At 38.5% G+C, this 27,649-nt stretch overlaps 1 protein-coding gene across 3 annotated transcripts in view; it reads left to right on the top strand.

The window, feature by feature from the left end:
- Positions 1 to 27,649, top strand: part of TAFA2 (TAFA chemokine like family member 2) — a 194,545-nt gene that overhangs the window by 147,130 nt on the left and 19,766 nt on the right. For all 3 annotated transcript variants that reach the window (XR_008575439.1, XR_008575438.1, XM_054813012.1), the window contains exons 3-4: positions 22,331 to 22,483; positions 23,528 to 23,652. Coding sequence is in view for 1 of the 3 variants with exons in the window: in XM_054813012.1 (XP_054668987.1) it covers positions 22,331 to 22,483; positions 23,528 to 23,652 (278 nt within the window). In the remaining 2 variants the exon portion in view is untranslated. The remainder of the gene's footprint in view (positions 1 to 22,330; positions 22,484 to 23,527; positions 23,653 to 27,649) is intronic.

The following is a 27,649-nucleotide window of genomic DNA, read 5'->3' as shown; positions in this document are numbered from 1 at the left end:
AAATTGCCGTTTGCTTGAAGATAAAATAGAACAGTCAGTCAAACACTTTCATATCAGTATCAGTCACTGCAATCTAAAATGTTAATACAATATCAGTTAGAATTCAGTAGATAACAATCCTTGGCCTTCTGCCAGGGTATAAAGGAAAATAATTTTCTCTGATTGCCAAGATGCCAATAGTTCTGATGGTTCACTGGGACATGGGAGCAAAAATCATGGCAATAGTGGAGTTATGCCTATTTCTTCTCTGTGCTGCCAGCTCCATCACAGCAAATGGCTGCCTTCATTTTTGCCCCCATTCCCACCACCGTCTTGGCAATGAAACTTGGCTGTCCTTGAGGCAGCCATGGAGAGAGAAGTTGGAGAGTCGCAATGAGATATCATGCATTTTCCTTTATACTGATCACTTAAAAATATTTCTGTTTCATATTTGGCAAGTATTACGGTTTCTTAATGTTTTTCTAAGACAAGTTAAAGGGAAGTGCTTAGCAGTTCTTTATTTTGGGCCTGATCTTGTAATCCCAATGTCAAATTTTAATTACCTTTCCATGAGTGAATACCCAGGATCTTTTCCTTAAATACATTCAGGTTTTGTGTTGTGGTGGAAAGGAGATGATTGCACAAAAGATTATACTGTTGTAAAAGTTACATAGTTGATTTCACAATTAGAAATGCCAAACTTTTAAACATTTTCAGCTCTTTCATTTATTAGTAATGTTATCTTCCCTTGGATAGCTGGCTCACCAATCAGCTGGGGTATTTTAGCTAATTTCTGTTTTGGAAGATTAAACTTTCCTTTGCTTTTTTTGTTAGGAAAATATTGTAAGATGTTAGGACTGAAAAAACACTAATTGTATGCTTACCCTGCTGTTACTTTTTCCTATCATGAGTAAATGTTGACATTTCCCTAATACTGGAATCAGATCTACTTTTCCAGTTTTCTATTCTTAGTTTCAAATTAGCCCTGTTGATTTGTTATGTATGCTAAGTAAGTAATGCATTCTGCTAGATTCCTTTATCCTTATACCTAGGAAAACAGAGTGCTTGCTTTTGCAAGCCACAGTTTTGACTAAAGCCATAACAATAGCATGAAATAAATTGTTAGCTCCCCTAGATAGTTGTCTTTATTCAATTAATCTTGGTTTAATAATACCACTTTCTTGGATCTGTTGATCAGAATTTTCCTTGTTGTTTCATTAACTTGTTAAGTGCTCAATTAATGGAGGATATGATAGTATATTTTTGTTAGCATTTCCAGATTTAAAATACTACTTTCTGGGCTTACAGTTATATTCTGAATTTTTCATTTGCCTAAATGTAGATCATGTAATAGATAATGCCTTAAATAAACTTTTCCTTAGAGTAGAAAAGGTAAGCGATGGCTGTTAGATGCAGCTGTGATTGGGAAGGAAGAGATCGGGAAGTCTCCAGTGACCTGGAGACTCCTGTCATGCACCATGAAGTAGGATGCTGTGCCACAGTGAGACGATGGGGTTGCTGCAGCTGCCTGTGCCCACTCCCTAGAGCCTTCTCATTTTCTGGAAACATTTTTACTCATTGACTGTACTCAAAGACTATACTTTAAAGTACTGTCTCTAAAGAGGATCCTTCCAGTACAGACAGGTAGTATAGGAGTCGTAAATGGGAAAATGATTACAAAATTTTAATGGTAAATATCAGAATGAGTTTACACAAATAAAACCTTTTAAGGAAATGTCATTATCTATTTATAGAAATACTTAATACTGATAACAAGAATCTACTGAGTTACTCCAAAAGTGTGAATCCTTATGTGCAAAAAAGCTCTGAATGTGACTTCTGGTTGAAGTTTCCAGCCTTGGAATTTGACACGCATTGTAGAAGAGCTGTGTTCGGGTCTTCTGATGGCTCTGGAGCTCAGATGGTAGGATTATGCTGAGGTACCTGGGAAGGTCATGACTAGTGCAAAGTTTATGTCCAAGACCCTGAAACCACCTTTATTTAGCAGAGAAACCAAGCAGATTTTTCTTCACTGGTATGACAACTTTGTTTTTTCCTGTCTTTTTCCTCAGAGAAACACTCATAAAATTTTATTAATGTCTGGGCCTATCAAACAAGAATATAATTGAAAAGAAGATCCAAACAGTTTACAGTTTCCCTTACATTATGTTTTCTCCAAATTAAACATGTTAAGATCGTGTCATTTTTATAGATCAAATACGATGGCTCAATATCACATTATAATTAGAGTCTGATCCTTAAGAGTATCCAGATATGTGAAATTACTATAATGGGAGGATTAGGGCCAGTTCTGTCCTCAGGTATGATCTGGTTTCAGGTATGGAGGCCAGTGCTGGTCTTAGGGTTTTGTGCACTGCCCCTCAGGCTTTCCAATATACGTTCCATACCTCCAACATACCTTCCATACATGTAGTGATGACTGCCCCATATGTATGCTGGTATCTGCTACACACCCCTGTTATCCAGCTCGGGGGATTTCACATATTCGGCTTGGGAGGTTTGTGCCTGGAAAAACGCATCCCATGTGGAGATTATTTCTATAGCATTCAGGGGATATGTTAATCTAACTTTCATCTGCATTCATTTTCTGCTGATGTCTAAAGACTATGCCCTTCTCTCTAGACACTCTTCACTGAATTTACTCCATAGCAGTGTTCAGTGATTGCTTGTACAATGTCATATCTTAGAACAGCTGTTCTTTAGTCATACGAGTGCCAAGGAAATGTTCAGAAACAGTCAGCTATTCTGGGGAATAACAGGAGAAAAATGCTTTATGTGTTTTGTGTTGCGATTTATAAAGTTTCTTTATGAACAAAAATTTCTGGATCTGTTCTTTGGGGGGCTGAGGGGGATTTACCATTTTAAGGCTCACTGGGGCAGTCTTCCACTGTAGTAGAGATTTAGAATCGTAGAATCATTTAGGTCGGAAAAGACCTTTAAGATCACAGACTCCAACCGTAAAGGACTCAATGTAAATTTCTAAAAGAGTCTCATCTTTTCAGAAGATAAGGGAGTTGATCTAAGCCTAAGCTGCACAAACCAACAGCTCCAAAGCAGCAAGGCCTGTGTCTGCATGCATGCATATGTGCGTGCATATGCACACAGAGATATGAGAGACTTGGATGCAAGTGCAAACTGCAAGGTCGTCACTGATGAAATAGCTTACGTGGACCACTTTAGTGTTTTTAAAATGCTTATCATTTATTTATGGGAGCTTTACAAAATACTAGGTGCTTCTCAAACCCAACTGAAAACTCAAGGAATTTTCCACAACATCCAGTTTTAGGCATCTCTCGTAGGTGCTCTGAAACACCCTTCAGAGCTCATTCCTTTCAAAAAGTGGGAACTCGAGCTTTCAGTGTTGGTGTGAATACTTCCCTGAATTCATATACCAAAGAGTTTACAACCTATTGGAACTTTCTGGAACTTCTGGAAAGTTTCTTAGCAGGAGAACTCAGTTTGGATATTGTTCTTTTATCTGCCTAATAGTTCTTCTCCTGTATCAGGGTCATAGTGTCCAAATAAAATTGTAAAGGTCTTATTTTATTTCAACTGTTCAGATGGAGTCTCATGTTGCAGTTCAGAAGCCAGTGAAATTTGGTCTGTGACAGATTCATTTATATCTGCATATCATTCTGCAAATGTCATTCTGTTGTGTTAAAAAAGGTTCGGTTGTAAAACCTGGATTTAGCGTTTGCTCCATTTCTCCTTCTTGAGCTAAAATACACAGAAAGTCAGAAAGAATTCTTGAAATTTGCAGAGGGATAATACTGAAATTTTGACCTTCCCATTGAAGTGTGAAAGTACCATTTAACTGTGACCAAAAAAACCTCACTTCTCCACATAGGTGGGAGCAAAGCCATGGTATACTTGCTGGAGAATGGAGACTGGCTTGGGGGTTTAGCTGACAGAAAGCAGGAAAATCGTAAAAGAGCAGTCTGCTTTGTGCAGCTCTCTTTTACAGAATTCTGTCTGTAGTGATGAGGAGGCTGAGGCAGGAGCTGCCAAGTCTGTCTTGTTCTTTTTTTCCCCATAGATTTGTATAACTCTTGTACTCAAATTGTTCTCAAGTAAATGCAGCAGACTTAGAATTCTTTTTTGCAAAATACTTCTGGCTTCAATATCAAGTGTCCTTGAGTGACTGAAGTATAAAGCTGAATGTGTGGGTTATTCTGGGTGAATGCAGAAAGGATATGCCTGAGAAAAGTGTTCTGTTAAGACCACCACAAATCTTAGGTGCATTGTATTTTTAGGTGCAAGTTATTAGAATTGCTTCAGCTGAGTCTGTGCCCCAGAACTGTGTCTAAGAGGAGAGCTAAGGCTTGTGGGAGACTGGCTGAGTTTCTGGGAAGGTCAGAATTGTTCTGGATCCAGAATTTGAACCCAAGACTATGTATGTGTTTGATGAGAGGGGAGCAAGGATGAAGCAGTTAAGCCTGTAATTCCATCTCAGTGAAAAGAATGAATCATAGAAAATACCGAAATCATTCCTTCAGAGAGCTGGGAGACTAAGGAAAACCAAAGTTAAGTTTTAGAAAGATGACAGCAGAAAGTATTGTACCTATGAACAACAAAATGAAAGGATTTTTAAAGTAAAATACTTATATAAAACTTTGCTCAGTTTTGTTACGTTATGTAAATTTACTACTGATAGAAAAAAAAGATTACTGGTGCTAAACTTTCATCTAAGATGCATTGGCATGTGTCAGATTAACTGTGGAAATTTTGTGAAATGGAACCCAGAAGGTGTGCTAACTGCTAGACACCGCAGAGTGGAAAGTAAATATATTTCCAGTGAGTGAATATTGAGAAAATAAGCATCTGGAAGAAATGAGAATTTTGGATTCTTAATTGCATCATTCACCCCAGAACATCTGCCAGAGATATTAAGAGCAAATATAACTGTATCTGAGAGAAGATAAAAGTTTAAATAAGGAAGGAGGAAGAGTAATATTGTGCCATCTTGTTACACTGCTGCACGCTGTGCTTATGAAGGCTGTGTAAATCTCTCTTCTCCTTCTTCTGGTTCAAAAACACTTTAGGAGAATAAAAATACAGTTTCCATGCCTACGTTTACCTTTTCAGAACATGGGAAAATCCAGAAAATCTCATTTATGACTAGTAAATAATCCATATTTTTGCATATTTTGTCCTTCACCGTAACAATACAGAATACACTGGGTTGCATAATAAAAACTGGGTTGCAGAAGACAAAGGGCATCCTGCAAACATCTGAGAAAAGAATTAACCTTTCATCCTACTTATGCCACTCCTCTTCAAAGGACAGTTTAGGTAGAGCACAAAGGCTTCTTTACGCTTTGCTGTCACACCAGCCCTGGAAACTGCTCTTTCCGAACTGCAGGAATGAAGTGCAGTCAGGCCGCCTGCCCAGTCTTAGAGAAGATGGGATGGGATGTAAATAGCTAAAAAGTGGGGAATTAGGAGGATCCCCATTACGCCAGTGCAAGGGCACTGCTCACCGAGCTTATCTCATGCCTTTCTTGACTTTTCAGTTTCTGCCCTGCATCATTAGATGCGTTTTCTGCTAAGCGATTTAAGGACAGTACATGTTTCCCACCCTCCTTCTGTCACCTTCCTGTCATTACATTTTCCTGGGTTTACTCTGAAAAATAGCTTGTGTGAAGGAAAATGAAGAAAAGAGCTTAGCTACCAGAGAGGGGTTAAGTATATTGTACTTCACAAATCCGAAGTAAACCCCACATGTTAGAGAAAAAAAAAAAAAGAAGAATTTTTAAACTGGTGTCATTTTAAATTTTCTTTTAAAAAATAAATACCAGAAGGACCACTGCATATTGTTGCCTGCAAAAATGCCATATTCTAGAACAGCTGTTCATTAGTTACAGAAGTACCCAAAAAATGTTCAGAATCAATCAATCAGCTATTTTTGGAAATAGCAAAACACAAAAATCTTTTAATTCTTTTGGACTAAGACCTCCATTAATAGATTATCAACATTTTATGTTCATGTTACGGATATTTAGAACTTGAGTATTTGTGCTGAAAGTCAGAGCAAAACTAAATTAGAGTAGTCTGAAAGGCATATGGAAATCATACTCTTATTTCTTGCAGTTCATGTGGTTTATTTTATCATGGGCAACATTTTACCCTCATTATTTTTGCATCTTTCTGACATAAACATGCTAGTCTGTTGGGTACTATTGACAGTAACTACTGAAAGTACTTTTAAAAATAATGAATTTGCAAATACCTTTCTTAAGTCTAGTTCTTGCTTCAATTTTCAAGTATAATTATTTAGTCTAATGAGCATTTTTTAACCAGGATATACAATAAATCCTGTGAAGAACTCACATTTAAAACTATCACACTAAACAGTGGTGTAAGGAAAAGAAATAAAAAAAAGTTACAAAGTCCCACTTATCAGACTGATCTTGGCTGCCAGAAAAGCTCTCCTAAAAATCTGTTCTATTGTCTGTAGGAGTGATTATAAACTAATTTGCTTTTCTGCTTGTGCTAGGAATACAAGTCTACACTTCAGCAGCATTATGAGCCACACTAAAAATATGAGAAAATGCCAAATTACGGCCTATCCTAACAGAGTCATTGTAGGATAGGAGTGTTAAACTAAAATATCACTCCATTTTTCATAACAATGATCAATGGGGGGGGTAACAATTTCAATAGTGTTTAGTGAAGTTTTTATGTTTGGCATTTATTTTGTACTTTATTTATTTTATGGAAAAATCTCCTAGGTTCATGCATAGCAAAAATGAGTAATTGAGGAGGAGATAGATGAGACACATGAGATTTCTTTCTTAAAGACAACCTGCAGGAAAATGCAGAAATGTTAGAGCTATAGAGTGGGATTTATAAGCTTCGGACTATTTCTGTGTCCCTTTAATAAAGTGAATTGTCTACAATGAGGAAATAAACCAGTGATGTTTTTTGAATCCAGGAAGTGTCTGAGTCCTCAAAGTTTCAATCTTTTTTTGTTTGTTTGAAGGAGAAAGTTCACTGTTTAAAGAGAGCTTTGAAAATCAGTCTAGATATGCTGCTAACACAACGAGTAACATTTTAAAAGCTCCTGAAATAATAGCGAGGGGAGTATGTTTCTCAAATGTCCTTTCACTTCTTCCTCTGACTTTAGCGTTATATTTGGACCTGAAAGTCACTCCTCTGCTGAGTCCTGGCAAATGGCTGAGATCTTAGAGGTCAGCTTTACAGTGAAGGATAAATCAGTGGATGTATTTTAGCTTGCTTAAGTTATACACATACATTATCAGCCCTAGAGCAGACGTCGTCGTAGAGCACTGACCTTCTGTTAGGCCTGTTTCAGTAGTGTGGTAATGTCAGATTGTCATGAGGGCAATCTCCCAAAAGAGATGACTAGCCAGGGACCAAGTCATGTCTCTGCTGATGTAGTTCTTTCCTTTAGGGAAGGATCTAATCTTCCACATTTAAAATTCAGGTATTACCTCCTGGGGGTGCTTCTTTCTCTAGCCCTGCACTGATTATACAGGAATGTCTAGCTTAGATTAGGTACCAAGGCTGTAGACATCCAATGTATGGTGACGTGTCTTTGCTTTTGTAGAGAACAACAGAAATCCCACTTTCTTTATTGTTAGAATAATATAATAAATGATGGTATAAAGATTCGGAAAGTGAATAAAAATATCAAGATGCATTGCTGTGTTAGTTTTGGATCCTTCTACTTAGAGACACTTTCTTATATGTCTTTGACTGTATACGTATGCATATGTTTTCAATACTTGAAAAAAATAAGCAGGGACAATACTCCAGCAAGTCTCTCCAGTTTGCAGGTTCAGACACTGCTGTACATTACTTTTGGGGCTCTGAACCGTGCATGCACTGCTGAAATTTGGTTTCTGTTCATTCAGCTGACAGTATATTCATGTAATATGTGCATTGCTGGACTAGAAATGACTGTATGGGAAAGGAAATGTGGATGAACATTCCACTCCCTTGAAGAGGTGAGACAGAAGATCAGAAATAATCAGATAGCATCCGTGTTATGCAGCGTTTTTGCTGAAGTAAAACTCCAAGTGAAGAGCAGTCACAAACCACAAATATCAGAGTAGTTGGGTATGAAATAAAAAGAAATTCACAGTGTCCATGTTTACTTTTTTATTGTGGGTCTTGTTTCTTAGAAATTATAGGTGCCCAGTTGTAACATAACTCCTAGGCAATGCAGTACTTTCACGTTATGAATCAGGTGCTAAAGCAAGGCTGTACCACTGAAGTCAGGAAAGGCTGGCTCACTCTGCTGCATCTTCAGTTTCTGATTTCCTCATCTTTTTATTTTGTTTTACAATGATCTGCTAACTACAGCTGCAGCTGGAGGATATGCGCTAGGATTATTCTTAAGATTTCCCTGACTTGTGAGCCCTGTGAAGATAAAACTCCCGCTAGATTTGTGTATGCGATCAGACAAGGTATATCTCATGAATGGCGCTTTGTCAAATCCTACAGTGTTTCCCCTTGCTGTTCAGCTTTTAAGGTGGTGAATCGAAGGGGAAGGCAATTCTTGTTTTGTGACAGTCTCCCACATGCTAAAGAAGATTACGCTTGGCTCCCTTCACAACACATCAGTGCCGCAGACCTGGACAGTTATTTAGCGCTCATCTATTTTTTCTGGTGTGCATTTTAGAACTAAAGCAGTAAAAACATTTGTAATGAGTCAGTGTGGATACTCCTAAGGAACTGCGGGTAGTTGGTTATTTCCCCATAACAATTTCATCTAACCTTGAAAAGAGGCATGGCCCTACAGGTATTTATAAATGGCCACTGGTCTGTTGTCATTTTTGACACGTCGTTAGGCAGTGGAAGACAAATACACCACACTACTCTGTATCGTACATGGCGTTCAGCTTCTCACTTGGGACTTTTGAAAGAATATACGCAAACTAGCCCACAGATAACAACTGCTTCTCAATCTACTGATCTTTCAGTTATTTAACTAAAGTTCACTTTTTAAAGTGATCTGAGGGTTGAAATTTTGAGGTTCTGATGTTGACCTCTGTGAGGCAAATCGTACATTAAAGTAGCAAAAAGATCAAAGAATATACAGCCATAACACTGTATGGAGCCAGCATAGGATGGTATCATTTTATGTGCAGATGGGCATTTCCCTATACATTAAGTGCTTCCTTGCAAGCTCCTATTAGCAAAATTTGAATTAAATTTTGGCATGAGCAGTCTCTGGCGCTGACGTGACACCTTGGAGGGTGCCTCATCGCCGGCAGCTGAGGGAGCATTGCTCCGGCTCTTGTGGGCAAAGAATGGGTCTGGGTGTTGGTAACACAGCAGAAGAAGAGCTGTGGGAGCTGGGCCTGGTGAGAGGTGGGAAGCTTGCCTTGAGCGGCGGCTCCTTCACCCCCCTTTCAGCAGCAGCGGCACAGCACTGTAGCTTTCCTTCTGCTCCATGGTAGGAGGCATGGTTGCTTGGCTGGCTTGTGAGTCTCATGTTCAATGCAGGAGGCTTGACCAGTCCGGGGTAATGTAAAATTAGTTTACTAATAATTTACTTACATCCTGCTCCAGGTGTGCTTTTTATGGTCCTGCAAAGCTCATGCCCAAGCGCAGCCCAGCGAGCTCTGCTGCACTCTGCACTTGCATCTCAGCAGTGGTGTAGATACACAAGGTGCCTGGCTTATTTCATGGATGGACGGTAACAAAAAGGGATCATGAGCTGGCCTGGCATGGCCTCTCACATCCCTGGATGCACTGTATGAGCTTCCATAGACATACAGGGTGAAATGCCAAGCATGAAGCCATGTCTTCATTCTCCAAAAACATCCCTGAATAATTATGACTTTTTTCCCCTACATCTCATTTTTTAATAGGTTTCTCTTGAAGGTGTGAATTACTTCAGATGCTTTCATTACCTGACAGTTTTTACAAGGCAGGCTTCTGGCGTTTTAGGAATTGTGATATTTTTGCAGCTTCTGACTTTGGATAGCAATAAGAGGGGTGTATATGTTGCCTATCAACAGCTTCTATTAACCAGAGTTCCTTCAGAAACAAGTGCCAGGGAGTCTGCTAGGGGCATCTTAAAAGATACCTTTTCAGCAAGAAGATATATCTGAAAATATTATCTTCTGGGAATCCTGCAGCAAAAATATTCTTGATTGCATAGCTCTGAATGGTTCTCCTGGCAGTTTCTCCTCTTTTATTTTGCTTGCTGAAATGTGCTTTCTTTTCCTCTGTCTTGAAGAATAGCCAGCCTCTTCCCAGGCCATCCCGTTTCAATTCATAGACTCTGTCTAGATACTTATTGATTCATCGTTCCCGTGGCTTAGAGACTTGCTATTTATATGGAATTAATATTGTAGTGGGAAGGTTGTAGCAGGGGAGATCACTCTAAAAGAGGGGATTTCACAGGACTAGACATGTGCCTTGTTAGCAGTTTTTTTCTAAAGGCCTGAGTTAAGTTCCTCCCCTGACTCTGCACTTCAAAGAGCTTGCCTGGGGCTCTACAGAAGCAGGCTGAAACTTAAAATTGAAATCTTTCTTTCCGATGGTGAACTGCGTGCTGGGACATGCTATGGAGTTTCTCTTAACACATGTGGGGAAGTCTGAAGCACTGTGGGGAAGTCCTAGAAGGCAGGGGTGGAGAAGGAAAAAGGGAAAAACAGTTGCGTAGTTTTCAGAAAGGCGAGTATGCATATATGTGCTTGCAGTTTGTGGGAGGAATATTTCAAGGTATATTTGATAATTTGGTTTTATTGACAGATTAACTAAAAATGCATTACAGAGCTGCAAAATGGAATGTGATGTATTATAAAAATATATTACAGAATTAAAGAAACTTTAAATTAGTTCAGAGATACCATTCTATCCAGTCATGAAAATAGATAAGGCAAAGCAAAACAAAGGAAAAAAAAATACAAAAGAAAAAACTGACACACCAACTAAAACTCTATCTGTAAAAAAAACCCTGGCCAACCGACCAGCCAATCAACCAAGCAACCAAGGAAACAAAAACCTTGGAGTTTTTAAAATGTGACATTTCAAAAATTAAATGCTTTTAATAGATAATTTATGTTAAATTTCATCACATATTTATGTGTGATGTAAAAGTGAAATGTAAAAAATTGTTTTCAAAATCTTATGCTATATTTTTATTTAAATATCCTTTATAGATGAATGGGTACACAGGTATACATAACTGCCTCTCTGTATAGAAGAGGGGTATGGAGTGACTCAGTATTCTGCATATTATGTTTGGAGAAATTCTGCACAATGGGAATCTTGAAATTGGCAGAATTTTTAGAAGACTACCTTGACCTCACTGAGTGGTTTCTGTCAGGTCATCGCTAAAGTCCCAGAGTGCTTCTGTTTATAGCATGTGTTCGAGGTTTGATCAGCTTAATAGTTATTCAATACAGATATTAAACAAGTGATGTTCATATTCAACCTTAGAAAAAAAATCTTTGTGCTGCTTACTTTGAAAGTCATTGCTTTCTCTTTACTATTTTTTTTTTTTTTTTTTTAGAACTAATTAAAGACTTTCCAAATACATTTGGGGGGCTGTTGCTTTTCTAACCTTGAAGAAGCTTACCATGGGGTGAATAAGGGGCCCTAAGAATATTTTTTTAAACACAAATCAGAATAAACCATGAAGACTTTGATAATGGAATTCATGGTGACATTCAGGTGCTTAAATATGAATCGACCTTCTTATTACGGCGATCTGTTACCTAAATAAGTTTTTGTACCTTAATAAATAAATAAATACCTTAATTGAGGAAGCAAGATCACACATAAGCAGCTAGATGTGTGCTGAGGTGGAAATAGAGTATGGGAGCCAGGCTGCTTCCTTCTTTGATGAAACCGCGTTTGTCCTTCCCTGGGCTTCAGCTGCTGCCTCCACAGAGGCACCTAAAGTCCACTGAGGTGCTTGAGCTATTTTCTAATAAGCGTGAGAAGCCCGAAAGCAGGCTGTTCAAAAGAACTATTGAATTTATCTCCTCACCCTGTTACGCTAATCCTATGTCACAGAGAGTCCCATACGCAGCACTTTTCTTAAGATGTTACTTCAGGTGAGGGTTGTGTGCCAGAGGGTCATTCAAATACATGGGGATAGAAAAAACCTTTTTCTTTTTTTTTTTTTTTTTATTTTCCTGATGCATCCCTGAGAACATGTTAATTTGTCATCTAGTACAATGTGCCCTGAGACCATCTGGGTCAGCTGGAAAAAAAAAAGAAAATTAATAATGAGAGTCATCTAAGGAAACAGGGGAAGCATATTCCCCATAAACTGTGTAAACTACAGACTTCTGAAGCCTTGAGACTCAGGAAAAAACGTGGGGTTTTTTGTATTCTGTCAGATGCTGAAGGCTGCTCTGAGACATGTGCTACTGCTTCTTGCTGAGTCGAGATATTTGGCAGGAGGCCCACGGAGAGAGTAGGAGAGAATAAAAAGTCTTTGTGCCAAATGTTCTTTTGAGTGCCTGAGAGCTGGATTGGTCTTTTTTCTCTGTGAAATCATATAATTAGTAATCTCAAACCTCAGCCTGTTAATTTACAAAATGTCTGCACACTTTAATATATCGTTTGCTTAACATGTTTGATAACAACCTCAGAGATACTGGGGCTTTTGACTTCTTGTAGTATTTATAAACTGCGCCTCGCCCTGGGTGTTTCTCTGCCAGCTCTACACAGGCTCGTCTCGTGGATGGTGTCAGCCACTAGAGAAGAAACGCAGGAAGCATCTTGCCTGCGGAAAGCAAAGCGGCTCCGTTTCTAGCCCACAGGGAAACAGGCAGCCTTCGCTGCCTGCTCCGCTGATCAGCAAACGGGGTGGCTGTGGTGCAGCGGTTCCACGCCGGCAGCTGCGGTGGCACGTGGCGAGAGACCGGGCGGGCTGGCTGCAGCTGGGGAGCTGAGCTTGTCGTGGAGGCTGGGAGAATGTGCAGAAGCCTCCTTCTTCTCCTCCTCCTCTTCCAGTGGGCGAACATATAAAGAGCTGCAAGGTCCCAAATGATCGCTGCTTATGATCTTGTCTCCGAACCCTCTGTGATTCCGTGACCCTAGTGATAATCTGATTTCGACATTGAAAGCAGGACCTAGGAAGGGCAACGGTCTAGATTGAGAGGGAGTAATACGAAGAAGAGGAAATTATCCTGCAGGCTACCTGAAAATTAGTTGTGTTTTGAATTCCTCTGTCTTTGGCTAAAACTTTGGCGCGAAAGCGTCATTTGTAGCCGTTGCCATAAAAAGGCTCTGACTTTTGTGAGAGAGGAGATAAGCTTATTTGAGTAAGACTGGCTCACTCCTGCCAAAGGACTGATTGAATAAAATTAGCCTCAGTAAGGCCAGGAGGATAAAGTCAGATGGCTGTGAGCTCTCCAGGTCCAATAGATCCGACATGAAGTTCTCCATCTGCGGTTTTATGTTTGTAAAGATTGTGTGACCATCTGGGACCGTGCCAGCTTGCTGTTATTCCAGTAAGTCTTTTTTCTCTCTTAGTGGAGATAACTGAATCCTTCAGTCCATTGCAGTGCATAGGTTTTGCTATGGGAATACCTGAGGCTTGATCTCACAGGGTCATTAGTGGGCTTTTCTCGAGGGAATACTTACATTGTAGTTTTCCTTGATTTTTTTCCAAAAGGGAAAAAGTCTTTCCACACAGATGGCTGTAACTGGTGCCTGGCAGACAAGCTGATGGATGAGATTTTTCTTTGGCACTGTGCAGAAAAGTATGCTTGGCAATGTGACTGTGGCAAACCATTCATTAGCTTGGGTTTTAAGGCTCCCAGAGATGCTGTCTGCATAGTCATATGAACTCTGCTTACCATCCTTCACCCAAGTGAACTAACTGGGTTAATTGCATGATAGAGGCAGCCCGATGAGAGGAGCTGGGCTAACATCTGCAGAATAAACACTTCTCAAGAATTACTCTTGTTATTTTAAAATGGTTCTCTCAGGAGAGAAAACACCATATTGAATCCAAGAAGCCTGGGAGGGGCTGCAGTTAGCAGCATCTTTTGTGTATGTGTTGCCTGCAGGTGATGTTGCAAAAATAATCAGTCCAAGCAATTAGCTCTGTTTTTTAACAATTCACCTGAGAACTTGTCCCAAGATGCAAGAGAGATCAGTACAAAAGAGAAACGAAAAGTAATGCTTTGCTTTTAAGCTAAACTGATTCTCCACTGGTGTAAGTAGAGCGTAATGTGTGCTCTGTCTATCTGGGGTTTTTAAGTGCCCAAGGTGACCGAGTGACTTTTAATAGCTATAGCTGAGGTGCGAGGCATGGAAATGTGAATGCAGTAAATAAGATCTCAAAGCCCTGTCAATAAGGTGTGTTTGTAGGGGTTTAAGAAATATTTACATGGGAAGGAGTTGCCCACATTATAGCATTACTCAAATCAAGCAAAAAAGAGGTCTGCGTGGCCTCTGGCGTGGAATGGACTGCTCCCATCGAACAGGGCAACTCTCCAGCTTGACTCACTGCAGCATTTTGGCGGGTACCTCTCTACAGCTATTGATCTGCTGATCTAGCAGGTGACCTGCCTAATATGAGAGAATTATCTTGACAGTCTGTGTACATTTCTTAGAAGCAAAGGTTGAGGGTTAAATGTGATTTTGCCAAATGCTGCCTCTGTCTTCCTTGCTTATTTTTTCTTTCCAAAAGGTTTCTGATGCCTACATCTGTTAGAGGTTGGTCAGTACCGCAGCTGAGTAGATGTGAGGCTGCTGCGGCTCCTTATCCCCAGGTTCTGCCAATGGTGAGGCTGAGCATGTATGCTCCTTAGACACATATAGGTGACCACACAGGCACATAAACTCACACATGCCCAGTACGCACAGAGCCAGCCACACAGATCAATGCAAACAAAACAACACACCTTTCCTGACACCCACGTTAATGCACACAGCAGTCATACAACAGATTGCCCAATCCTCTTCCCTGGCTGATCAGGATTGAAGTCTGCTAGTGGAGGGAGATAATATATACACAAATATGCAAAATGGATCACTCCAGTAGCTGGTCTCAGACACTCAGCCTGACTAGTAGCTGATCCAAGCCCCATATTGCTTCCACTTGGATTCACGAGCCCATGAGATTTGTGATCACATGCCGGTTGCTGTAATCAGATCTCTTAATCTATCACCAACTAGTTTGGTGTAAATTTTCCTAGCATTCACACATACCCACTCAGAGAAGAGAGTTCCCCCACGGAAAAGATAGAAATGGGATTTAATGAGAATGTAGGGCAGCTTGCAGTGTTTGAGCACAAGGCTCAGCCAGGCAAGTGTAGTGATCAATTGCTGTTTATACTTCACTGGCCCCTCTCATCCTGTCCTCTTTATTCACTCATGCTTGTTCCTCCCCAGTCCATCCTGCCCCCGGTCCTTCCACTGAGCATCCCATGATGAGTCTCACATGTTTCCACAAAATGATGGCAAATTTTACACAGTCCCATAATTCTGTTCCCTCTTCATCTGATAACAGGTCCTACACCCCTGTAGGCAATAACGCCCTTTAGTCTGCAAGGCTTTCTGGGGAGGCACTTTCTTTTGTTGACTCATTTTGGTGGGTTTCCTACCAGACCCAGGGGCTGATAGCGCCTCGTGGATGGTGCTGGGAGCAGCAGGTCAGGATGCTCCTTTGGTGCTCATTAGCATCCTGGGGCTCCTCTGATCCCCCAAGGGCTCTGTGTTTAGCCAATGGCCATGACAAGGTGAGGGTTATTTGGCATATCCTCAGTACTAGGTATTTGGAAAAAGGATCATCAAGAGACTTCAAGAGCATCTTCTCCCTACAGAAAATTCTCTCATTCAAAGTATAATTTAGTATTTATTTTTAGTTGTACACTACTTTTGAATTATGTGAATGTTTTAAATGTGCGTGCCATCGGTGGAATAGAGAGCTAAATAAGTTTTTAAGTAGCCATGTGAAATGTTATGATAGTGTCAAATAAGACAGCACAAATTATAATTTTTTCCTGCTGATTCTATAGCGCAACCCCATGTGTCATCTGGAAAATAAAGCAGCATGAGTGCCTTTCCTGAGATGCACCACAACTGTAGCATGCCTTATTGTCACCACTGAGGACATAGGAATTACTGCTGTGTCTGTAATTGATTTTTCAGTTCACTGGCCAAACAGAAAAAAAAAAAAAAAAAAAAGAAAAAACCCAAGTAGTTTTTTTTCAACTGAAATAAATTATTTTGCTTTGTTTTGAGAATTTTTACAATTCTAAAAATCCCTTAGGTTTGTCAAAGCAATAAAAATATTGTTTAAAAATAAAATTAAAAAAAAAGTGGAAACAATTTTTTTTGCCCCTCCCCATGCTTACCTTTAGGTTTAATGTGTAACCAAATTTGACTACATTTCAAAAATAGTTACACTGCTTGGATACTGTACTTTTAGTAAACGAACTGTTCAATGAAAAACACATGACAACTCTAATGATGGTTTAAAATATGATTTAATATCTTAATTCATCATATTTTTCAGTCACCTATCTATATGTCATCATTTTCTCAATCACTGCATAGGTGCTACATATGCAATCATTGGAATATATCTCGGTTGCAAATCCAGATGTCACCTTTATTGACAATATAAAATTTTATCTCTATCATTGAAATTCTGTTCCAAAACCACTGATCAAACCAAAGCCATTAATTTCAATGGGTTTTGAGTCTGATCTTTAAAGGTCATGTTCAGTAAGCCCAACGTGTATCCACCAGTGCTTCTTTGGGTGTCACTGGCTTGCTGCACGCCAGAGGTAATGAGATAATGACTGGTAATGGGAGATGCCCCTGCTTTTTCTGATGTCTGTGCTGCCAGTTCTCCCACTGGCCAATGGAGCTGAAATGAAGGTGTGCTTTGTTTCGTGTTCACACAAGCAAATTGAAGCTTGTGTTCCCAAAACCTTGTCTATTTTTTTTCCCAGTTGCACTAATGACTGGTCAAATAAAAGATTTTACCTCTAATAAAAAGCTTCACATTGCTTGTGTTCTTAGATGACACAACTGCATTAATATCACCACCATTACTGATAGGGTATGAATAAACCAAATTCAGGTTTTTCCCTATAAGCTGTTAGGTGGATATAACAGAAAATATTGAAAATACTGAAATTAGTTGAATGAAGGAACTGAACAGTGTATTTCTTTTCATATGTATTTGTCTGATATTTAAACAGAGAAACCTTACTTGGAAATCCTGGCATACCCATGGTTGCATAAGATTTTGATTGCTTAGATGTGGTAGCTGCTAACACTTACTAAACCATTGAAAAAATACAGCAATACTGTGTGTGAGTGTGTGTTTTTGTGTGTGAGAGATTTTGCAAGTTTATTTGTGTCCTTCCTATCTACAGTGACACACTGAGACATATATGACATATTGAAATTGCTGAAGTGTAGCAGAAGGATAACCCACATTTGTTTTCCATGTCAATCAGTATGAACAAAGCAAATAGACTGTGTGAACAAGAAAAGCCACTTTTTTCCTGGTCACTTAAGAACAGGACAATGATTTAGAGCCTAATCTGGAAAATGGTACATTATAAACATTAATTTTATTTATTTTTCTGATACCAATACACACTTGTTTGAATATTGTGGTATAGCATAGTGACTAATCACTCAGGGAAGTGGATGAAACAGGTTGATAATCTGCTTAAATATTGTTTGTTTTCCCTTGCAGATGGTTATTAAAAAAAAGTAGTTCCATTATAGTCCTTAATGCAATTACTCATGTGGATATGGTTTACATGAGTAAAGACTACTGATGTGCTTACTTTGAAAGGCTGAGTCACTATAGTATTTCATATGGGACATCTTCCTGATCATACCCAACGTGACAAAAAAAGCCAAAGCATGTATAATATTAGATGTGATATGGATTGAAACTCATGGCTAAGAGTAATTTCCATTCTTCTCCTTATCGCTGATCCGTTGCTTCTTGTTTCAACTAAAGCTTTGTTTTTGTGAAGAGCTTGAAAAACCTCACAGACACAAGCAAACAAAGTTTTGCACACTTTACGTAATCTCTCTAACCTCAGAGGAATTACCTGGAATGGAATAAAATAAGACACATTTATTCCATGTACGGGTGCAGAGCTGCAGTTCTTGTAAGCCAGTATAGGAACTGGTTTCTGGAGGAGGAGGTAATCACGTATCTGTGGATGCCTGCTCCTGCTGCTTCCCTATGGCTGAAACTGCCTCTCTCTAGTCTCTGCACCCAGATGTAGGAGCTAAACCAGTAGAGAACTAACCCTACAAAAAAAGGGGATATTTTTCTGCCAGTCTAAATCCCTGCCTTACTGTTGTCACCATCAAATGGCAGCGTTCATGCAAGCAAGGGATGAAAGACTGTGGGAAAAGGGACAAGGGATCTTCTTTTTCTTCCAGGAGCTGTTAGTCATTAGATGGGTTGAGCTGTATCACCCAGTTGTGCCAGCGTCCTTGCAGAGAGCATATAATAGAGCCTTCTGACTGTTTTTTTCCCCACTGTTAGTACTGTGGCTACTGCAGGGGAACCTGAGGACAGAAACAGCCTGTGACTTTATTTTATCTAGTCCGTGGCAACGTGGTTTTTTCCTCTTTTTTAATGGCCAGTGTATGTATTAATGCATGATGTGTGCAACTTCCAGGAAAGAAAAGATTCAAATGGCCAAGCAGATGGGTGTCAGAATTGAACATGAATGTTTAAGTGGCGAGGTTAGGAAATGGTGATACTAAATACCTTATAGCCATACTTGTGAGTTGCAAAACAATAATCTTGAACGGTAACTTGCCTTCTCACCTGGAACAAACTTGCCACAGAAGTAACGGAGTAAGGGCTGTAACTTAGTGCCAGATGCACTGTGCAAATATGACTGAAATTTCATTCACCTGAAGGAAAAAAATTTAAAATGTCCATGAAGGAACAAAACCAGGTAGAAATTATATATATTTAAAGGTCTTTGCTGTATAGGTTTAAACATACTTTTAAAGTGCATTCAATTTTACGTAAAATGAGGAATAATAATTACTTAGCTTTATTTTTTCCAGGAACATGATTGTGAACACTTAAATTTATGGTGTACCAATATCATACTGATCTATGAGATAGCTATTGATGATTTCACTACATGAAAAATGATATAAAAGTGGCAGGTTAATTACAGGATATACCGTTAATGGGTGAGATATGGTTATGACTGTTTTCCAAGTTATGCTCTCATAATACAGTGTTACGTCTCCTGGAACGTAACATATACATATACTATGTTATGCATAATCATCAGGAAAACGTCACGGTCTGTACACATAGATATCTCTGAGTCTCTTTCTTCAGTCCTTCTTCACATTGATTTCAGGAAGGATTACTTGCATTAGTAGAGAATGCAGGACTGACTGTTTGCAGTGGTTTTGAATAATGAATTTCTGTAGGATTCCAGAAATGACATTCAGTTCCTGAAACATTTTCTGCAAAGCAAGCAGCATACTTTGAAGTCTGTACTAGGAGAAAAAGAAACAAAACCAAAATGTGAATCTCCTAAAGTACTATCCTTCTGTTGTGGAATGGTTCAGTGGCTTAATGAGGTTAATTTGTATTAGGTTGTATTAGGAAATCCTTTATCTACACTATAGAGGCTTTCATTTCACATGAATGTGACACATACTGTACTTACTGCACTGGAACTTAATTATTTGATAGCATAAGGAGCTAAAATCCCTCCATTTCCTCTCAAGGAATATTCATTGCATACTCTAGATGGTAAATAGAAACTAGAGGATGGTTGGCCTACATTTTCAATGTTTGAAATATCTTTGCATACTTTTCTAGGTTGTTTTGATTTTATACCTAGAAAATTTCAAAGCAGCTTTATTAAAGATTCCTGAAATACTGTCAATAGTATGTGATTATTTTTTGTTCTCTCCCATTTTTCACTTATCTTTTCACCCTTTGAAATACTTTTCTGTATTGTACCTGAATTTAAGTGGCCATTTGATTTAATTACACTTTTTTCCCATAAAAGTCTTAAAATTTCTCTCCCTGATTACTACAAACCAAGTCTTTCAAAAGTTTTGTTTCAGTATGAACATTTCCCTCACAGCATTTTACAACAGCTCTTTGAACCGGCTTCCATTCCAGATGGCTGTTGGTGCACATAGTACTTTATTTTCTCTTAGCAGCTGTATTAGGGCATTTCTGTAGACCTGGTAGAGCTGCGTCAAGCTATTTAATAAGAGAGTGAGGAGACCAAATTTCAGGATCAGTGATACACATCAGAATACAAATAAGGACTGAAAACTAATATAGTGAAAAATTAAGTGGGGCAAAGTTCACATCCTACCTCTAAATTTACTTTCTTTTGTAGATTCAGTGTTTGGTTTTTTATGTACCTTTCATAAAATACAACTTAGTGAATTTTTGTTAGCATGTGTGGGTATAAGATATGTAATTAATGTGAACTTACAAAAGCAGCATGTGTTTGTTCTACTGTATGTTATACATTTGAAATATATCCTACAATATTTTTTTACCATATTCACAAATAAAAAAACCTTATAACAGTGTTATTGAGAAAAATGAATGTATTTATTAAAAATGTTTTGTTGGCATTTATACCAGTGAAATTGTATGGAAAATAATTAAAAGTAATTTTTATAGCAGGCTGTGCTGGTAGCTGTAAAAATATTTGCTCGTCATCAAAGGTATGAAAATATCAGAGACTGCAAAGTTCAGGCAGATAGTATGAATTGCTTTCTTCCTCTTCTATTGAATTAAAAATAATACATATTGAATTAAAAATAATAAATAGTTAAAAACCAAAGAAAAGCATTTTTATGCAGAAAAATATTTTTTTCTCCTAGGTTTCTGATTTATATGTAGCATTTCAGTGTATCACAATATGATGGATCACGGGTTAATTGCTCACATTGTGTTATATCATTTCAATTGTAGTACAGCATGATGTGATAGAGTATAATCTAACGTGACAGTATGATGCAGTGAGTGACGACATGGACGGTTTAGTGGACTTTGTTCTACTGAATAATGCATAATTGCCTGAAAGAAATGTTTAGTAGTTTATGTTTTGTTGATGTCTAATTGCTGCCTGTGGCTTTTGCCTCTAGGCACTTTCTTGGGGTCCACAGCCTATATCAAGTTTGTTTTCCTTCCTCAGCCCTTTTGGGAGCTGATACTGTGCAATAACTACTGAGTGGATCCAGGGATCAATGTTGGGCTCCTGAAAGCCTGTTAGTAGGGACTTCTCCTTGTGGAAACCCTTGTTTATTGTTTGCCATTAGGGATATAAAAGGTAGCTGAAGCGTTTAGTACACAAGCTTTGCATAAAGCATGCAAAAAGTTGATCAGCAGAAGGAAAAGAGCGACTTAGGGGTACCATTAAAAGACATATTGCTTTGCGTAATTCATACTCCTTCCTGTACGTGGTTGTAGGTTAATATGAGCTAAAAGTTCAGATTTCTTTCTCTCTTCCTTCTGATGGAAATGAACTATCCCCAGAAATATCTAGCCTTGTATAAGTAACCACTGAAAGTTCTGTTAAAATTATTTTTTCTGAACTCCAGATCCTTTGGTAACTGGCTGCTGAACCAGAAAGGGTAGTTTGGCAGTTCTTCTCTTACCAAATTGGTCCTCTCTTAGGACTCCAATAGCATGATTCTGGTGATCCGTCAGAGCAGCATGGGTGGCGGTGATGGGTACTGGATATGGGATAATGAAGATTGTCCTCTTGTCCCCTGTCTTTGAAAAGGTTTGATTCCCCATGTGCCCAGACTTTCTTTGCAGTGCCAGGAAGGAAGATTTAAAATGTGATTCCTTAGCAGATTTTATTTCTGGTTTTTGTTTGAGGGATGTCCATCTGTAGGAAGGTTTTGGGATACATATAAAAACTGCATCTGCCCTGGGTGTAAAGTCTGGAGACATAGATTCTGAAAACATATGCACGTATGGGTATTTTTAGCATTGATACACTTCCATGTCAAGGTTTCTCCTTTAGGGAAAAGAAAAAAAAAGTCTTGGGAGAGATACACAGCTGTTTATGGGAGTCCAGCAATTAATATAGTCTCTAGGTTAGTCTTAAAATGTTTCTGCTTCCTGCTTCACTGGAACAGTCCCACATGCAGCCTTCTCCAATTGTTCTTTAGCCAGCGTTTTTCTGCCTGTGATCGTTATACTACATTTGGAAAAGAAATCCACTTTACATTCTAGTGTTAGTACCACTGTAATTCCACTTTTGTGCATGGCAGATTGCCATACAGAGCCAAATTTAGTGCATTTCTAATTAAAAAAACCTCAAACACTATGATGCTACCTCACAATGTTATCAAATTGCTCATCTTCTTATTTTCACAGCTCACCATGTTAAAACTGGGACCTGTGAAGTGGTGGCACTCCACAGATGTTGCAATAAGAACAAGATAGAAGAAAGATCACAGACAGTGAAGTGCTCCTGCTTCCCTGGGCAGGTAGCAGGTACCACCCGGGCAGCTCCTTCTTGTGTTGATGGTGCGACTACTCTATTGTTTCCTTTTGTTGCATGTTCCAAGGGAGTTTTGCTGGCTTAATCTTATCAATGAGAACCACTCCATTACAGTTAACTATTTAAAATAAGAGTAGGAAATTTTCTGCATTTTGAAGGGCATGCCTAAGGTGAATGGGAGGAAGATGGGAAAAATGAATTATTTGCTATTACTCTGTGGAAATGCTAAGCAAAATTATTAGATGCCAGTGAAGGAGACCTCTTGAGAAGCTAAATTTGATCTAACTAATGGAGCGCCCTCAGAGTTGTATGAAATTCACTTAATTAAAAGTGTTTATGCAAAATCTACCTGAGCATATCATTTTCATGTGCTGCAATCTTACATTTTATTTATACATTTATTTTTATCATACATGAACAAACAAGCAAACAAACGGAACACAGTTCTGGTTGTTTTTTAGTCTTTTTAGACCAACGCTATTTTTCCTATTCACAGTGCAATATTAATGTTTTACTTAACAAATCTGACATAGGCTCATATGTTTTATTTGGGAAAATACTAGCTGATTTTTCACATCTCTTTCTCTGAAAGAGGAGCAGGATGGATTCACCCTTTACATGGTCTCTTTACTGTTGATATGCTGTTGGCTGTCAGAGAAGCTGTAAATATGTCATCATTGGGGAATAAATTTAATCAGGCTATGCCAGACTATATAGTAGATCAGGCAAAATATACTAACTCAAAAGAAGATATTCTACTTAGAACTTTGAAATCTGGCTGAGCAAGAAAAAAATGAGGGTTGTAGAGAAATCCTGTGAAATTAGTTCCTGAACAGCAGTAAATTAGGAAAAAAACCCAACACAGTGAAAAGATTGACTTTCAAGCACAATCCACCTCGTGCAAATTGAGACCTAGTTTCTTATGAAGATTCTGAGCTGGCTGAAAATCAGATTAGCTGTCAGTCAATATATTTTTAACATTGTCCTGGAAAATAAATGTTGCAACATAACAGCATATTAAAGTGTCCATTTCAACAACATGCAAATGTGTTTGTGTTCCTCTCTTGTAGCTTCAATAGTGGAGCAGAAATGGTGGTGCCACATGCAACCATGTCTTGAAGGGGAGGAATGTAAAGTTCTTCCAGATCGTAAGGGATGGAGCTGTTCCTCTGGGAATAAAGTGAAAACAACTAGGGTAGGTATGATACCAACCATACATGTTACCAACAGGTAAAAAAAAAAAAAAAAAAAAAAAAAAGTGCGCAGGAAATTCCATCCATAGAGAAGACATCGGTTGAGAAAACTAAAGAAGTGTGGGAAGAGACTCATACTGGGATTGGACTTCCTGGTCCTGCACACTTTTCTCAGCACACTTTGCAATTGCTTGAACATGGTAAGCAGTGTGCCAGTCCTTCTCAGGTAAGCAGTGGTGACAGAGTTGACCCCTTTTTCAGTTACCAGTAATAATCAAATGTATTACAACCTGATATGTATTTCACTCTGAAACCAGTTGCACAAAGTCTGTACAACCTGCTAACGTCTTCATTCACAGGATAGCAATCAATCAAGTGCGTTTTTATCAATAACATGGAATTACCATGGTTCTGCATAGAAACTGCTGAGTATGGTAAGCATTTGATGTGTCATGACAGTATGATCTTCTGGTTCTTTCTGTTTTGTATGACTGGGATTTACTAAAAAATTTTAACAGGGTTTCAATGAGTTCCTTTTCTCCATTTGACACTTTTTATATTATTGGTTCAAAATTACATTAACAGAAATACATCTAACATTCATCATATACAATGCCTGAAAACAAAGTAAACCTGCTGTCATCTCAGCTTTTTAGTGGCTAACAGAAGAATAACAAATTCTTCAGATAAGCATTAAACACTCAAACTTCCTAAAACTACAGCTTTGTATCTCTATAGGGTCAACACAGTTCTTCACCAACATAAAGCGGATTAAAAAGCACTCTGAACACATACATGCATGTGTGTAAGCATAAACACCTTCACCCTACACCCCACCACACATACTGATGACTGTTTTTGCTTGTAAGTATTTGGTGATTGTTTGCAGTGTCAGACCATAATTTGCTAGTGTGTTGTTTACTCTACGCAGGTGTTTCAGTGTCTATGTCGATTGATTGAAATCTTCCTTGCGTAGGCACTAAATTTCTGGTACACCTTGGTTGTAGTGACATGTAGTGTGCACTGACTGAATTATGTTCCTTCTGTTCCACAGAGAGCTCTACATGTCTCAGTTTCTGTATGTGCAAATCTTTAAAACATTTTGACATTCTTTGAAGGAAGGATACTTCCTAAATGTTTGATATACAATTCCACTCCTGAGTCCTCTTTCAAATGCGTTTCTTCTGAAGCTAACCTTGCTTGAATGCTGCCCACGCCTAACTTTGTACATGCCAACGCAAATCTGATTATATGCACGTAGAATGTGTGTGCATGCATATTATAATCAAAAGGAACTTGATAGAATTTAATAACAGTAATACAAATAGAAAGAGAATTACATGTGTGTGTGTTTTGAAATTTGTCCTGGCTACTAGTACAATACATTATTAGCATTAAAGAGCACATGCCATTTAATTTTTAATGTGAGTGTTTAACAAGCAGCAAGTAAAAATGTGGGTCTGGATTACATTTGTGTAGGAAAAAAGAGGTCACGAAAGGGGGAGATATCAATTAGAATCGCCTTGAGGAGATTTCTTCCTAACATTTTGTCAGAAGATAGGTTTTCCTACCTTGGTCCAGGTTATGAAGGTCTGTCCACTGTTAGGAATCTACAGAAGCCCAAGGCTTTTGTCTTCAAGGGCTTATGCCTTTGTTGCAGACTCACAGGTCTGGCTCTTTGCAGGAGTTGGACTTTTCTGGTCCTCCATGGACGGTGGCAGTCCTCAGGACTCGTTTCATACCTCTTCAGAAGTGAAACTATGACAAAGCCAGTCCTTTTCTCTATTTGCCATCACACACACTAATTCAGTACAATGGCTACCATAACCTGCTTGCAGACCTACCACCACTAAAAGGAAAATACTAATCTTAAATCCTCCGCTATTTGTTCTGCCTTCTAGTTTGTCCAGATAGGTTACGTTTGTCGCCTTCTTCCTTCATTTCCCACACAGCTGCAAAGCTATTTTGAGACAATATCAAACCTGAATTTAAATTTCTGACAGAGAGTTGGTCCCAGTTATTGAAACCATGTGGTAGGTGAATGAAGGTCTCTGTCTTTCCAGACACAGGAGGCTGAGATTTTAGTAGACATCATTCTGATGCTGAGAAAAATATATGTTGCTATTGGAAGTGTGAGTGGTTCTTTGTGTTAATAGAGTACCTTATTATCAAAAAGCAAGCACTTTTCCCTAGTATGTAGTGACTACAATATTTTTGTAGCTCCTCTTTCTGCTCCCCAAAGTCTATATAAATAAAAGGAAAAATTCTAAGGTGCTCTGTGGTTTCAAACCCCCTTTTTCTGAGAAAAATGGAACGAACGGTACAGAGTCAGTATTAAGAAGTCATGAATAATAAGTTTCTGATTGTCAAATGAAATAACCCATATGTGATTATCATGTATAATGTAAAAATATATAGAAACAAAGGGAACTGAACAGCTTGGGTGATTTCAGTGTGTTGCAGAAAAGCCTTGTGAAGGCTTTCCTGAAATGCCTAAGAAAGTCTATATTCATCTCCAAACATATTCTGTAAGTTTGCCTCCATGTGCAGAAAAAGTAACCCAATTGACTGCTGAAGTACATCTCTTCTACAGGACACCGAGTTCAAAAGCAGCACCTAAGTTTCCACATCTCGAGCTGTTAACAGTTAAGCATTACGTTAGAGGTAAAACCAGTGGAGGAAGGAGGTATTTTCCTTGTCCACCTCTGTTAGCATATTTAATCACAGTGTTGTAACAAATGATGATACCAACTTAAAAGTTATGGTATCAGTCACTGAGCAAAAAGGCCGAGTGAATAATGGGAGAAAATGAATTGATTTTTTAAAATGTGGTCTTCTTGAGGTTTTGCATTTTGTTCAGATATGGGCATCTAATAAGGTAATACATGAATAATGAATTAGAAATAGCATGAGTGATATGGTACTCAGAATTCAAATGTTAAGAAAAGTCAGGTGGAAACTATTTACCTTCAGAATGCAAAAAACAGGCATTGTGGAAAGATGTTTTTCCTAATTTGTCTGCATATTAGTGGGAGAGGGCTGACATTAGGAGTCAACCATAGAAAAGGAATGAATACGGTGGGAAAAGTGCATATGAATAAGCTGAGTACTGAGTTAACTTGTGCTTTTTGAGAATTGACTATTTTGAGTCTATGTAGCCTGCAGGAGGGGAAGGGGAGAAAAAACAATGACGCTTTAGCTAAAACAGTAATTTTTTTTTTACTTCATACAAATAAATGCATCTTTGCATTCCTGAGCATTATACCACAACAAAAGAGGATGTTCAAGAACACATTAGGAGAATTATGAAATGATTATGAGCATAGCTGAGATTTACCAGGCACATTGTGGCATTCTCCAGACTTAGAAAATGTTGTGGGAGGAAGCATTTGAATTTTTTTCTATATGGCTAGCCTCAATGTTTTGATATATAAACACAGAAATTTTGTCATGTTGCCCTTTTTAAATGATGACAAAAGTGTTAAAAAAGGGGAAAATCCAAAGAATTTTTTTTTTTTACCTTTGAAATATTTTTTCTTCTTACAGCCTTTTTCTAATATAATTATTTTCATTCAGAAAGCTCTCTTGGTTGTGTTTCCTTTAATTTTTGCAAAATAAGGAAAAGGTCTGTTTAAGACAGAGGAATTGTCCCGTCAGTTGAAAACTACAAAACATAGCAGTAGTATGTATAAAATTGCCAATGACATTAAAAAAATGCTATGAGTTTGTATTAAACAAAGGAGCCCTTTACATAGACTGGAAAACAACATTTTGCAGTCAGATAAGAGCCGAGGAGAAAGAATTTCAGATTTCTCTGTTATGGGGTGTATCCAGAGGTCACTGGATAGGGGTTTTTCAAGCGCAGATCCAGATGCCAGGCATTACATGCATTTTTAAGAACAATACATTGCCTGCTATCTTTATAATAGAGGCTGACTTTAAATAAGAGCAGGGAAGCTGCATGTAACCTGTATGAAAGTGCGTGCTGCAATGCCTCCT

The sequence above is a fragment of the Grus americana genome, chromosome 1 (genome assembly GCF_028858705.1).
Source record: "Grus americana isolate bGruAme1 chromosome 1, bGruAme1.mat, whole genome shotgun sequence".
NCBI classification, from domain to species: Eukaryota; Metazoa; Chordata; class Aves; order Gruiformes; family Gruidae; genus Grus; species Grus americana.
Note: the sequence above shows the minus strand (reverse complement) of the source record. Positions and strands in the feature narration are given on the sequence as shown.